The sequence below is a fragment of the Apus apus genome, chromosome 16, assembly GCF_020740795.1.
Source record: "Apus apus isolate bApuApu2 chromosome 16, bApuApu2.pri.cur, whole genome shotgun sequence".
NCBI classification, from domain to species: domain Eukaryota; kingdom Metazoa; phylum Chordata; class Aves; order Apodiformes; family Apodidae; genus Apus; species Apus apus.
The window spans coordinates 1394868-1407565 of NC_067297.1; the positions used below are offsets into that span (position 1 = coordinate 1394868).

Consider the following 12698-nt stretch of genomic DNA (forward strand, 5'->3'; position numbering starts at 1 on the left):
GGCAGCAGCTCCTCGTCCCTCTCCTCACCATGAGGACATTCTGGCTTTTCCTGTCCCCCTTGCTGGCCAGGTGTTGAGCAGGTCAATGCTGGGGTTACCATCGGTCCTGTCAAGGCTGGGCAGGACGTCTGCCCACCCAGGTCACCCCAGACCCTGAACCCCATGTCCCCCCCGCTGGATGGAGACTCAAGTGAGGACACTGAGGGGTGGGTGCCCTGTGGTTATTCCGGAGCCAAGCCCTGTGGTGCTGGGTGCTGCTGGAGCAGCCACAGCTTGCTTGGCCACCCGAGGAGACACACAGAGTGTCACCAAATCCATGACCAGCTCTGAGGGCAGTGGGAAGTGCCCGGGGCCAGATGTGGGCACACAGCGGCCCCTTTCCCGGGGATGCCTGGTTAGGGTGCCCCAGGGCACCCACATTCCCAGCGCGGCCAGCGGGATGGGAGGAGGCTGGCGGCGGCTGCGTGGTTATCGGGCTGAGCACAAATATTGCTGCCCTCGAGGCCATAAAAGCTGTTCAGATACGGCGGGAGGGATGGAGCGGAGTCCGCGGAGTCACGCCGGGACGCCCCGGGGAGCAGGGGTCGGGTGCAGGGCCCGAGGTGAGCTCCTGCTGCTGGGGGTGACAGCTTGGCCACCAGCTGTCCCACGGGAGGGTGACTGGGGGCTGGTGAGACCTGGGGAGGAGAGGAGCTGGGTGCCACTGCAGAGGGGCAGCCACAAGGAAGGGGCAGCCAAGAGGAAGGGGCAGCCACAAGGAAGGGGCAGCCACGAGGAAGGGGCAGCCAAGAGGAAGGGGCAGCCAAGAGGAAGGGGCAGCCACAAGGAAGGGGACAGCCACAAGGAAGGGGCAGCCATCAGCGCGCCCCTGGGTTGCACGGCCGCTGCGGGGCCCAGGCCGTGGCGTGGCGGTGCCCAGGAGCAGAGGGGCTGGTGGTGACAATGTCCCCGTTGAGGCCGAGGACAAACATGCCCGTTGTTCTGGGCGCTGGCAGGCGGGCGCAGGCTCAATGCCTCCTCTGTGCCGCGGCCGTGGGTGGGGAGCGGGAGGCTCGGGGGCCAGCGGGCACCCGCGGCCGGGCCCCGGGGAGCCGGGCAGCGCCCGCGCCGGGACCCGCGCCCTTCTCTCATCTCTCTGTTTCTCCCCTTCCCCAGGCCAGTGACCCGCGGGGCAGGGCTGTAAGGAAAACCGCTGGCGGGGGGAGTTTGGAAAAGCCAGGCCTTGGCTGCCCGGGACGAGCCCGTTCCATGTCGGAGCAGCATCGCGCCCCCCGGCCAGCCCAGGAGAGCAGAGGGGCGGCTCAGCCCAGGAAAAGGTGGGACTGGGGGGGCAGACCTATGGGGCAGGGGGGTGAGGGGACACGTGGGGATGAGAGGCTGCACCCATGGAGGGTGCTCGACAGGGAGAAGGGGGTAGGAAGGATGAAGGTGGAACGAAGAGCCCGTGGGCCAGGGGATGGTTCCTCGTGGCTGGGGAGGGTTGGCTGCGAAGGAAACGGCTCCTTCCCCCAGGGGGAAAATCCAGCGAGGGCTCAGGGGTGTCCCCAGGGACTGGGGGAGCTGCAGGGGCATGGGGACAGCAGTGTGGGGGCCCGGGACATCCCAGGGGGGAGGTGGGGGGACACGGCTGGCACGGCTGCGGCCTTCAGCTGGGAACTTTAACTGGGCGGCTGCGAGCCGGCGCCGCGGCTGCCCTGCGCCGACGGGAGCCCCAGGAAAAACATCCCCGTCGCCTCGTTACTCCCAACAGCCTATTAATAATTAAGCCACTGGTTTAAGGCAAAGTCAATAGAGGAGCTGGGCTGGGAGCTGTGTGCCAGCACCAGCCCAGGGGAGCCGGCCGGGGTGGAGCGGGACGTCCCCTGGGCACCCCGGGGGGATGGCGGGGCCCCCCCGCTGCGCCCGCAGCACGGAGGTGGGTTCGTGGCGCCGGGGCAGTGCTGGGCAGGGATGGGCTGCAAGATGATGGGATCCAGCTTCACTCCTAGCCACCCATGGGTGTCCCCTCCAGCGCTGCCTGGTGGCTTTCCCAGCGCTGGGAATGGCGACTATGGCACCATCCCAGCCACGGTGAGACACCGCAGCCCAGCTGCTCCCGGGCGCTCTGGGCCTCAGCCCCACGCTGCCATGCTGGGGGCCCCCCTGCATCCCGGCTGCACTTCCCAGGAAAACCAGGAAACTGGCGGGGAAGGGGCTGGATGCAGCCAGCCCAGCCTGAGCCGGTGGTCGCTGCTGGGCCGAGCGTGGGCAGGCTGCTGGGTGCCAGGACAGGCTGTGCCCAGCACCCAGCCACAGCCTGGGGCTCCGGTTGCATTTTCCATTCATTATTCATCGAGCTGGAAATCTCAGCAGTGCAGGAGGCATCTGAGCCGGGGGGGGGGGTGGGAAAAGAAGGGGGAGGCGGGCAGGAGCAGGCTGAGCAGAGCCCGCCGGGCCCGGGCACCCTTCGTGCTGGCTGGGTAACCGTCCTGCTGCGGGGTTCGCTTCCAGACCCTGGGGGGGCTTTGCTGCGAGGGGTCTAAAACACGGTTTGGTGTGAGCCGTGGCTCTGCCAGCCAGGATATTCTCTCCGGGAATGAGTTTCCGGAGCTTTGCGGCTCGGAGAGGGTGATGGCGTGGGGGGCAGAGGGGCTGGGGGTGGTTTGCTGGGGAGCTGCTGGGGGGGGCGGGAGCGCGGCCGAGCGTGGCGGGAGGATGCGGGGAGGCACAGGGGGCCAGCGGGGGGCCCGAGCAGCTGCAGCCGTGTGGGCTGAGGGACTGGGGGGGCTGTGCGAGGCTCTGCCCCCAGCTCCGGGGTCTCGCAGCTGGGGGCTTGGCAAGGCCGTGGTCACGGGTGGCGTGTCCCCGTGTCCTGCTGCAGAGGACAGCCCTGCTGCAATGCGGCGGGCAGCCGGGCTGCCGGGAGCTGCCGGGACTTGCTGGGAGCCACTGGGAGCTGCCGGGAGCCACTGGGAGCCGCGCGGAGCCAGTGTGCCCCCCTGTCTTCCCTGACCCGGGTGGTGGCAGGTGGGGACAGGGATGAGGCTGTGGGGGCAGCGGCAGCGGGAGCGGGGAGAAGGGGGTCTGTGGGGGACAGCGTGGGGCTGCCTGCTGTGGGGTCCGTGCACGCACGGGGATGTGTGTGGGTGTGTGTGCATATACGGGGATTCACGTGTGTCTGTGTCCTCGTGTGTACGTGGGCAGGCAGGAGGATGTGTGGATGTGTCTGTGTCCCTGTGTGTGCACCTGTGTGTGTGTGCTGGGGGTGCCTGTGTCCTCGTGTAGTGGGGCAACGTGTGAGTGCACGTGTGTGTCCTTGTGCAGGCATGTGGGTGCATGAACATGCTGATGTGTGCCCCTGCATGTGCCCCTGCTTGTGCATGTCCACGTGTGAACGTGCTCAGGGTATGTCCGTGTCCCAGCATGTGTGGGGAATGCACGAGTGCACATGTCTGTGTGTGCATGTGTGTGCATGAACACGCACAAGTGTGTGTCTGTGTCCTGGTGCGTGTGCAGGTGTGCATGGGTCTTTGTGTCGTCCCCTGCACATATATGCACATACACACGTGTACACACAGATGTTTGTCTGTGTGTGCCCTCTGCCTGTGTACATACACAGCTGCACATGTGCACACACGTATGTGTATGGATGTGCAGCTGGGGAAGGGGCCTCCTGCCCCACAGACCCTCTGTCCAGTGGGTCCATGTCCCTTGCCCACCCCCAAGTCCCCCCAGCTCTGTGGCTGGCTGCCCCATGGCTCTGTCCCCCAGTGCTAATGGCTCTTCTCCTCTGGCTGCAGGTGACCAGGATGCAGTACCATGGGAAGCCCTGGAGGTCCATGTGCAAGGGGCTGGTCCTGGGGACCCTCCTGACCAGCTTCATGCTGCTGCTCTACTCCTACGCTGTCCCCCCACTGCAAGTCAGCATGACAGAGTGAGTGTGGGGTCCCCACCTGTCTCCCCCCCCTGCTGGCAGCTTGGCCATCCTCTTCCACCCTGGGCACCACCAACTGGAGACAGTCCTGGAACTCTGGTGGCTTCACACGTCCCCTTCCTCCAGGCTCCTTTTGAACACTGTGCCCTGTCCCATGGGTAGAGGGAATCACAGAATCCCAGACTGGTTAGAGTTGGAAGGGACCTTAAAGATCACCCAGTCCCACCACCTTGCCGTGAACAGGGACACCTCCCACCAGCCCAGGCTGCTCCAAGCCCCATCCAACCTGCCCTTCAACACTGCCAGGGATAGGGCAGCCACAGCTTCCCTGGGCAACCTGGGCCAGGGTCTCACCACCCTCACAGTGAGGAATTTCTTCCTAAAGTCCAACCAATTCCCAACCCCCAGGGGGCTGGGGACGCTCTCCCTGGGGGGATCCCCAGCCTGGGCAGAGGGGATGGGGAGGTGCAGAAGACTCCCCCACAGCAGCTTCCCGTCCCCAGGAGAGGGAAAATGTCACCGGAGACATTCCCAGGAGGAGCAGGCAGGGTCAATGAGGTTATTTAGGTGCTCTTTATCAAGGATGTGTCCTTCAAGAGCCACCCACCAGAGCACTGCAACATGTAAACCCTCACCCACCAGGTTGGGCACGGGGGGTCCACAGCTCCCTCTGCCCAGCACGGTGACATCCAGGGCTCAGCTCCAGGCATTGCATTTCTCTCTGAGCTCATAAACCATATCCAGCTGCACCTGCCTCAGGACTCTGCGTCCAGCCACACCCTCCCAGTGTTATCAAGGCTCAGCTTCACATCTTCATTAAGGGTGTCCAAAGTCACTTGACACCGTGGCCTCTGATCCCTGCTCCGGGCATCTCATATAACACCTGGGTTGCTCTGGGTGTTCCTTCAGGGCCATGAGCTCCTCTGCAGAGCCACGTTCCCTCTCTGCTTGGTTGCTGGAACTTTCATGGCTCCTACAAGGACTTTAGGTTTTCTAGACCTCACCAGGACATTGTCAGATCCTGTCCATGGGGTTACAGCCATGGAGAGTGTGTCTCCATGTGTGTCTCAACATCACCATGGCCACCCCAGCCATGCCAGTGAGGGGAGGGGATAGGGATCCCCACTCAGACTGCACCAGTGTCAATGGATGCTGAGCACTGTGAATGCCCCCATAGTGAGATGTCTCCATGGCTGGAGTCATCCAGGGGGTGAAGGAGCTTCATTTGGTGGCTTGGAGGTTTACCTGAGGAAAGCGGGTCACAGGGGGCAGTGGGCTCTGCCTCACTTGCTGAGGGGCTCCTGCTGGGTGGGTGCCCTGGTCCCACTGAGGGCAAAAGGGCTCTGCCCAAAATGGGGTTTGTCTCTGCTGGGGAGCCTGGGGGGTGCTGGGGGCAAGCACCCATCCCCAGAGTGACAACCTGTCCCCAGGTCCAGCACCCATTCCCAGGCCCAGCATGTTTCCCCAGATCCAGCTCCCATCTCCAGGCCCAGCAGTTGTCCCCAGACCCAGCACCTATTCCCCAGGTCCAGCACCCATTCCCAGGCCCAGCTCCTCCAGTAAAAGAAACAGCCAAGCCTTCCTGGTGGCTGGGCTGTGCTGGGTGAGCTGCCCTCACCGTGTCCTCCCATCTCTTCTCCCACCAGGATCCCCATCACCTCCTCCTGCTCCTCCAGCCCAGCCCCTGGCCGGGTGCCGGCGGCGACCAACGGCACGGGCGGCCCCTTGGGAGGGCGCTGCCTGCCCAAGCTGAACGTCATGTTCATGAAGACCCACAAGACGGCCAGCAGCACCATCCTCAACATCCTCTTCCGCTTCGGCGAGAAGCACGGCTTGAAGTTCGCCTTCCCCAACGGCCGCAACGACTTCTACTACCCCTCGTACTTCGAGCGCAGCCAAGTGCGGCACTACCGGCCCGGCGCCTGCTTCAACATCATCTGCAACCACATGCGCTTCCACTACCAGGAGGTGCGCAAGCTCCTGCCACCAGACGCCACCTTCGTGACGGTGCTGAGGGACCCTGCCTACCTCTTCGAGTCCTCTTTCCACTACTTCGGGCGCGTCATCCCCCTCACCTGGAAGCTGTCGGGGGAGGACAAGCTGGCTGAGTTCCTCTGGGACCCCTGGCAGTACTACGACCCCAACGGGTTCAACGCTCACTACCTCCAAAACCTCCTCTTCTTTGACTTGGGCTACGACAACAACATGAACGCCAACAGCCCTCAGGTGGAGGAGCACATCCAGGAGATAGACCAGCGTTTCCACCTCATCATGTTGCTCGAGTACTTTGATGAGTCCCTGGTGCTGCTGAAGGACCTGCTGTGCTGGCAGCTGGAGGACATCCTCTACTTCAAGCTCAACGCCCGGAAGGGTTCCACCATCTCCCGCCTGACACCTGAGCTCTACGAGAAGGCCACCTCCTGGAACCTCATCGACGCCAAGCTCTACCGCTACTTCAACGCTACCTTCTGGCGGAAGGTGGAGGCCTACGGGAGGGAGCGGATGGCCAAGGACGTGGCTGAGCTGCAGAGGGAGAATGAGAAGATGAAGAGCATCTGCATCGATGGGGGACACCCTGTGGACGCCAGCGCCATTCAGGAGTCCTCCATGCAGCCCTGGCAGCCGCTGGGGGAGAAGTCCATCCTGGGCTACAATTTGAAGAAGAAGATCAACAAGAAGCACCGGAAACTGTGCCGCAAGATGCTGACACCTGAAATCCAGTACCTGACTGACCTGGGGGTCAACCTCTGGATCACCAAGCTGTGGAGCCACGTGCGGGACTTCCTGAAGTGGTAGGAGATGGTGGACACGCTGCTCTCCCAGGGCAGGAACCAGGTGCTTTCCCTTCTTACTCGTGGTGGCTTTTGGTTGGACATGAGCAGAAGCAGCTGGAGGCTCCACAGAAACGCTGTCACCATCCTGCTGAGCCCCCACTTGGGCTATCACCCACCAGCAGGGGAGCGGGACCTCTGCCTCCACCCCTGGAATCGAGGACTGGGAGGCGGGATATTCCCAGCTGGATCCTTCCCGCAGAAAGGCTGGAGGAGATATCCATGGTGGATGTGGCCTTGTCACAGCAGGAGCAGGACATCCATCCCCACATGGCTGGAGACGCACCATGAGGAGGGCAGGGGTGTGGGTCCCCCTCACCCAGGTGGGCAGTGGCCCCCTGAGAGGTGGGCAGACCTGTGGGTGGAGACCCCCAGGGCTCCTGGGTTCCCCCCTCCCACTCTGGCTTTGGGGCTGCGTGTTGGGGCCCACCACACCTGTCCCCACCCAAGGGTGTGATGAGTGCAGCACTTTCTCAGCCCACCCTTGGGTGTCAGTCTTTGGCCACCTGGAGCAGGCCAAAAGACACCATGATGTCCCCAGCTGGGTTTGGAGGATGGAAAACCCACCACAGGAGCCCTGGTCCCCATGGGTGAGGGGTGTTGGTGCAGCAGGTCCCCTCCCAACCCCCCACCATCCCAGTTAGAGGTTCCCATGGCCCTGGCCCCTGCAGGGGCCATCCCAGGAGGTCCATGGGATCTGGTGATAACTGGTGTGGGGAGGAGAGTGGGGAGGAGATGGGGGAGCAGGGGCCGGTGGCCGCCGTCCCAGTGATGATGGTGGGGACAATCCTGGGGTGTCCTGGTTGGGCTGGATGACACCGGCAACCCCGTGTCCTGCCGAGAGTGGCCCTGGCCAGGCCTGGAGGTGGCACCCACGGCCGAGCCCCCGGCACGACCCGCCCAGCGCCGCTCCCCGCGGGAACACCGGGAATAAAAGAGCAGTTCTACTTTTGTAAGAGCACTGTGGGCTGGGCAGGTTTCCATATGAGGGTGGTCCGACTGGTCACCATCCACCTCCTTCTTCTCTGGGGTGGGGGGACAGGGACCTCCCTGGCTCTGCTCTCCTGTTGGCCCCTGAGGAACAAGACCCCCAGGGTGAGTGGGGCACCTGGATCCATCTGGTCCGTCCCTGCTGTGTCCCCACAGAGCCACCCTGCTCTGCTGCCAGGTGCTGGTGGTGAGCAGATGCCACCAGGAAGGTCTGGACACTGGATCCATGGGGCAGCCAACACGGGTGACACAACTCACTCGTGCCAGCAGGTCCCAGCTGTGCTGCTGGTGGGTTCTCCAGTTTCTCCAGCTGCAACACCAGTGGTCCCAGGGTGGAGTGACCTTCTACTGGCCAGTCTGGAGCCACCACTGGGGCCACCAACTCAACTGTGTGTGATGCTGCCCACAGGCACTGGGATGGGTACTGGGGACACGGAGGTTGGGGCATCTCCCTGAGGTCCACAAGTGTCTGCCAGGACATGCTGTGGTCTCCTGCTGGGAGCAGGTGCCAAATCCCATCTTGGCCACTGGTTGCCTCTGCAGATGGGAGGGTGGAGGCAGGGGGTCAGCTGCACAGCCCACCTAGGATGACATCCCCATGGGGACATGCTCTGTGTCCCTCTGTACCCAGGCCACCAGAGTAACCCCCACAGAGAGGGCTGTGACAGGATTTTGGGGCCACCTGAGACAGGCAGGAGCCAGGGACACATGCACTTCACCAGGTCTCTGGACTGGCTGTGACCAAACTGCTGTCCCTCACCATCCTGCCTGTCCTGGAGAGTGGCCAGCAGCAAGCCCTGGGGTGGGAGCAGCAGCTCTGTAGCTGCCTGGGGCCAGAGGGTGGCAAGGAGGTCCTCCTGCTGAAGCAGCCTCCTCCTATGGGTGTTTGTTCTCAATAAATGGGACCAAGGCGGGACTATGGGTCCAGGATCACGTGGTGGGGCTGGAGCTGCAAGCAGGACCACAGTGGGACACGGGTGGTGCCTTGGGGACCACAACTGTGTGATGGGACCAGGATCACACATTGGACCATGGCTGAGTGGTGGGGTCCAAACAGTGGTGGGCCTACCAGCATGTGTAGGATCATCAGGTAGGACCAGGAACATCCATGGGACCCAGACTGTGTGATAGAACAGGGACCAGCCGATGGGTGCACAACCTTGGGGTGGGGTGGGATGGGGTGTGGGTCCAACCCCACGCTTGGGAGGGCCAATTGGCTGCAGACAAAATGAAGCCAAGCCCCAGCAGCACCAGCTGGGCCTTGTTGGCACCTGGCCCCGAGCTTTAAAGGTCCCCAGGTGGTGGAGCTTGGGCTGGCTGAGGATGGGGCTGCGCTGGTGGGTCCTGGTGTGTGGGGCTGTGCTGGAGGTGGCAGGTGAGTGGGTCTGGGACCCCCTGGCTGTTCCTCTCACTGGTTGTACTGGGGGAGGTGGGTGGTGGACTCCACACCTGGGTGCAGGAGGATGGTTTTGCCCAGTGCTGGTTCCTTGTGTCCCCCTTGATGTGCTGCTTTTGGAAAGAGGAGACTTTGTAAGGTCACCCTGAGCTCTAGGGACATGTGGTTGGAGCAAAGGCTCCTTCTGCCCTCAGGTCCCAGCAGGACCTGGTTTGGGTGGGGGGTCTAGGGCCACTGGTGGGGCACATGGCTGCTGGCAATGGTCTCCCATCCTAGGGGCAGCTCCTGGTCTGCCCCCAGCTTTGGCCAGGGTCATGGTACTGGGGAGCCCTCTTGGTGCAGCCCATCTGCTCCCAGGTGTGCCTGGTGCTGAGGTGGGGTCAAAACTGTGGTGGGCTTAGGACTATGTGTAGGACAATGAGGTGGGACCATACTGTGAAGTCTCCCCAGCTCTCACCCCTTTGCATGTGGGGGGGGCTGTGAAGACCCGTGTGGAGCTCCACCTCCTGCAGCACCCACCACCACAGTGACTACAGTGGTCCCAGGCTCCAAGAGGCCTGGCTGGAGGAGGTGGGGATGGAGGAGCCCCCCTGATGTGCCTGAACCCTGTTGAGCTCCTGGGTACTCTCCCCTCCTTTGTGCTGCTGCCACCTGCCCTCCACGAGTCCCAGGAACACCTGAGGACCTGGATGTCCCCGTTGTGCCTGGGACCTGCTGCTCTAGCTGCTGCAGCCTCAGCCCCACTGGCTGAAGCCTCCCCTTGCTGCAGGAACCACCACGGCTCCAGCTGCTTCAGCATCTTCCAGTCACACTGTGGTGGCTCCAGTCGTGTCCTCAGGGATGGGGACAACAGGGGCTGTGGCCCCAGTGCTTGCTGCTGCCAGCGTGCCTGGTGGGACTCCTGCTCGCAGCCACTTTGAAGAGCCTGTCATGAACTTCACCTTCAGGCTCCTGGATGGTGAGTGCTCAGTTGGGTGCCACCTTTGGGGGATGAGACCACATGATGTGTCCAGCCAAGCCCCCTGTGTTTGACCTGCAGCCCCCAGTGCTTTCTCCTGGCTGGCCTCAGCACTTGGGCCCACCAGAAGAAGGTGGCCACCCCTGCAGGACCTTCCTTCCCAGCCTAGCTGAGGGTGCAGGTGGTGCTTTGAGATGTTCCCAATCCTGTGCCTGACACTGTGATGGGATTTGGGAGTGGTGGCTCCTCCTGCCCGGCTCCATGGGAGGCACCAGGAGGGTGCTGGAGCTCTGGAGAGCAGGCAGGGAACCTGGACCAGGGTGGCAGAGCTGGGACAGCTCTTGGCTTCCAGGGACAGGGGTGGACTCTGGAGCTGCAAGGAGGTACCTGTCTCACAGGGGTAGGGGTAAGACACCTATGGGTGGTGGTCTGGGACCTCTCTCATGTCTCTGTCTGTGGTGGGGTGGGCTTGGGGATGTTCCACTGAACCCACCCCCCCTTCCAGAGGACCCCAGTGCCGTGAAGAAGCCGCTGGTGGTCAGCCCTGGCTCCATCATCCACCTGGAGGCCAGGGTTGACTTTGGTTCTGGCATCTCCCTGAAGATCTATGTGGACCAGTGCTATGGGAGCAGCTCAGAGCAACAGGGACACTCCAGGAGGGTCTTCATGGTGGTGAACAGCCAAGGGTCAGTGCCTGTGGGGCAGGAGGTGGGAACTGCTGCTCCAGGCACCCTGAGGTCCTGCAAGACCTCCTAATGGGGAGGGATGTCGAGTGCCTGGGGACAGCCTGGCAGTGTCCCCATGGTGTTCTCCTGCCTCAGGTGCTTGCAGGGGCAGAAGCTGGGGACTGTGTCCATCCAGCACCAAAGAGGAGGGTCTGTCCTCCAGCTCTCCATCCCAGCCCCCATGCTGGAAGAACCCCAGGAGGAGGTGAGGTTGGGGTGATGCCCTTGGTGGTGGGACAGAAATCCTACTGGGGATGACCTGGAGCTCCCAGTGTCCCTCCTGGGGCACCCTGCTCCTCGCTGGGGTGGTCCAACCCCACAGAGAGAGGGGTCCTTGAGGAAGGATGTGGTGGTGGCACATCCTGCCTGGTGTCTCAGCAGGTCTATGTGCACTGCCTGCTGATGGCACAGGGACACGGAGCCAGGTCCTGCTTCTACAGCCAAGCCACGGGCAGGTGAGCTCAGCCATGGTGTGGACCCCTTCGTGATGCCCCAGGACCCAGCACCCATGGGGGCTTTGGCAGAAGAAGCCACTGGGCAAAGGAGCCACCATATCGTGGTCTGGATGTCACCTCTTCTCTTGTGGTAGCCAGGTGGCATCACCACAGGTCCTGGTTCCCTCCTGGTGCAGATGAACTGAGGAGGTGCTTGGTGTTCCCTGGGGGAACATCTCCTCTGGGATGGCTGGGAGGTCAGCAGGGCTGGAGGGACCTGCTGGCATTGGCACCACATGGGTCTTAGGGTCAAGGCTGTTGACCCCTGGATCCCTCCCCACCAGCTCTGTCTTCTCCTCCCAGCTGGCACGACACAGAGGACCCTGCCCGGAGCACCCTGTGCCACTGCTGTGCCACAGCCTGTCCCCCTGGTGACACCCTCCCTACGCAACTGCCAGGTACCAGAGCCAGGCTGTGGTGGCCCCGTGTGGTCTTGGGGTGTCCTGGGGCTAGGACAGGCTGCCCCATGTCCTCCTGCAGGCTTCCCAGGAGAGGGGACACTCCGCTGGGTGACAGCTGGACCGTTGCTGGTGCAGAAGGAGAAGGTGCCACGGGATGAAGGTGAGTGGACGACCCCAACCATCCCCCCCACGGCCCCAAAGCCACCCCTGACCTCCCAGTGTGCTGTTCTTGCTGTCCCCAGCACCGTGCCACCTGGAGAAGAGGTTCCTGCTGGCTGGGCTGGTCCTGGTGGGCAGCGTCCTGGTGGCAGCCGCTCTGCTGGGGGGTCTGCTGGGGCTGGCCTTGGCCACCTGGCGCCCGGGCAGGGGGCAGCGGGGACACCGGCGGCGCCAACAGCCCCCCTTCCACGCTGAGCTGCAGAGCGTGGTCAGGGCCCTGGTCCCCAGGGAGCCAGAGCTGGGTCCTGACCACCACAGCCTGGTGCAGGACTCGGCGTGACCCTCTTCCTCCCCAGTAAAAGATGGGTATCTTCCCTCTGAAGCTTCTCCTGGTTGGTACCACGTGGATGCCACCACAGGTTGGGGATGTGCTGCCCTGGCTGGAAGCCACATCTCCTGGTGGAGGAGGCACGTGCCCGGTGTGGTGGCACAGACCTAGGCCATGGTGCTGGAGCTGCTGGCTCCTGGCTGGGGTGACCTGGGTCCCTGGAGGTGCTATCGAAGGTGTTGGGCATGGCAGCAGCTCCTCGGGGAGGTCCTAGGAGGTGGAATAGTGGCTGTGGAGGGATGGAGGGTTTCCAGCTAGGACCTGAGGCAATCAAGGCTGCTCAGGGTGGGTGGGTACTGCCCACCCCAGGCTGGAGATCCCAGCTGGACCCACGTGTCCCCTCCCAGGATCGGACGTGGGGATGGGTCCCACCACCTCTGGCACCCAACCACCACCCAGCAGGTCAAGCTTGAAATGGTTTATTAGGACCATGGGGCAGGGTG

General features: G+C 63.2%; 2 protein-coding genes across 6 annotated transcripts; both read left to right on the forward strand.

Moving 5' to 3' along the window:
• The first annotated feature begins 525 nt into the window (after positions 1-525).
• GAL3ST1 (galactose-3-O-sulfotransferase 1) lies at positions 526-7700 on the forward strand. 5 transcript variants are annotated; one of them, XM_051634001.1, is made up of 4 exons: positions 526-602; positions 1156-1316; positions 3780-3913; positions 5560-7700. In XM_051634001.1, the coding sequence occupies exons 3-4, from the start codon at positions 3789-3791 to the stop codon at positions 6707-6709; spliced, it is 1275 nt and encodes a 424-aa protein (XP_051489961.1). In that variant the 5' UTR covers positions 526-602; positions 1156-1316; positions 3780-3788; the 3' UTR covers positions 6710-7700. The 5 variants fall into 5 exon arrangements, with proteins under 5 accessions (XP_051489961.1, XP_051489960.1, XP_051489959.1 ...); XM_051634000.1 differs by lacking the exons at positions 526-602; positions 1156-1316 and adding an exon at positions 1804-1915; XM_051633999.1 differs by lacking the exons at positions 526-602; positions 1156-1316 and adding an exon at positions 1948-2070.
• A 1357-nt stretch (positions 7701-9057) lies between these two features.
• Positions 9058-12207, forward strand: LOC127391475 (zona pellucida sperm-binding protein 3-like). Its single transcript, XM_051634275.1, has 9 exons — positions 9058-9109; positions 9900-10088; positions 10364-10471; positions 10594-10774; positions 10910-11018; positions 11192-11268; positions 11611-11705; positions 11788-11868; positions 11951-12207. Exons 1-9 carry the CDS (start codon positions 9058-9060, stop codon positions 12205-12207), a joined length of 1149 nt encoding a protein of 382 aa, XP_051490235.1.
• The last annotated feature ends 491 nt before the right edge of the window (positions 12208-12698 follow it).

Coding starts and splice junctions, on each gene's coding strand:
- GAL3ST1 (XM_051633999.1), top strand. CDS start 1,951: ATGGGCTGCAAGATGATGGGATCCAGCTTCACTCCTAGCCACCCATGG. Junction 2,071..3,779: donor ATGGCACCATCCCAGCCACG/GTGAGACACCGC, acceptor CTCTGGCTGCAG/GTGACCAGGATGCAGTACCA. Junction 3,914..5,559: donor CTGCAAGTCAGCATGACAGA/GTGAGTGTGGGG, acceptor TTCTCCCACCAG/GATCCCCATCACCTCCTCCT.
- LOC127391475 (XM_051634275.1), top strand. CDS start 9,058: ATGGGGCTGCGCTGGTGGGTCCTGGTGTGTGGGGCTGTGCTGGAGGTG. Junction 11,019..11,191: donor TGGAAGAACCCCAGGAGGAG/GTGAGGTTGGGG, acceptor CTGGTGTCTCAG/CAGGTCTATGTGCACTGCCT. Junction 11,869..11,950: donor GAAGGTGCCACGGGATGAAG/GTGAGTGGACGA, acceptor TGCTGTCCCCAG/CACCGTGCCACCTGGAGAAG.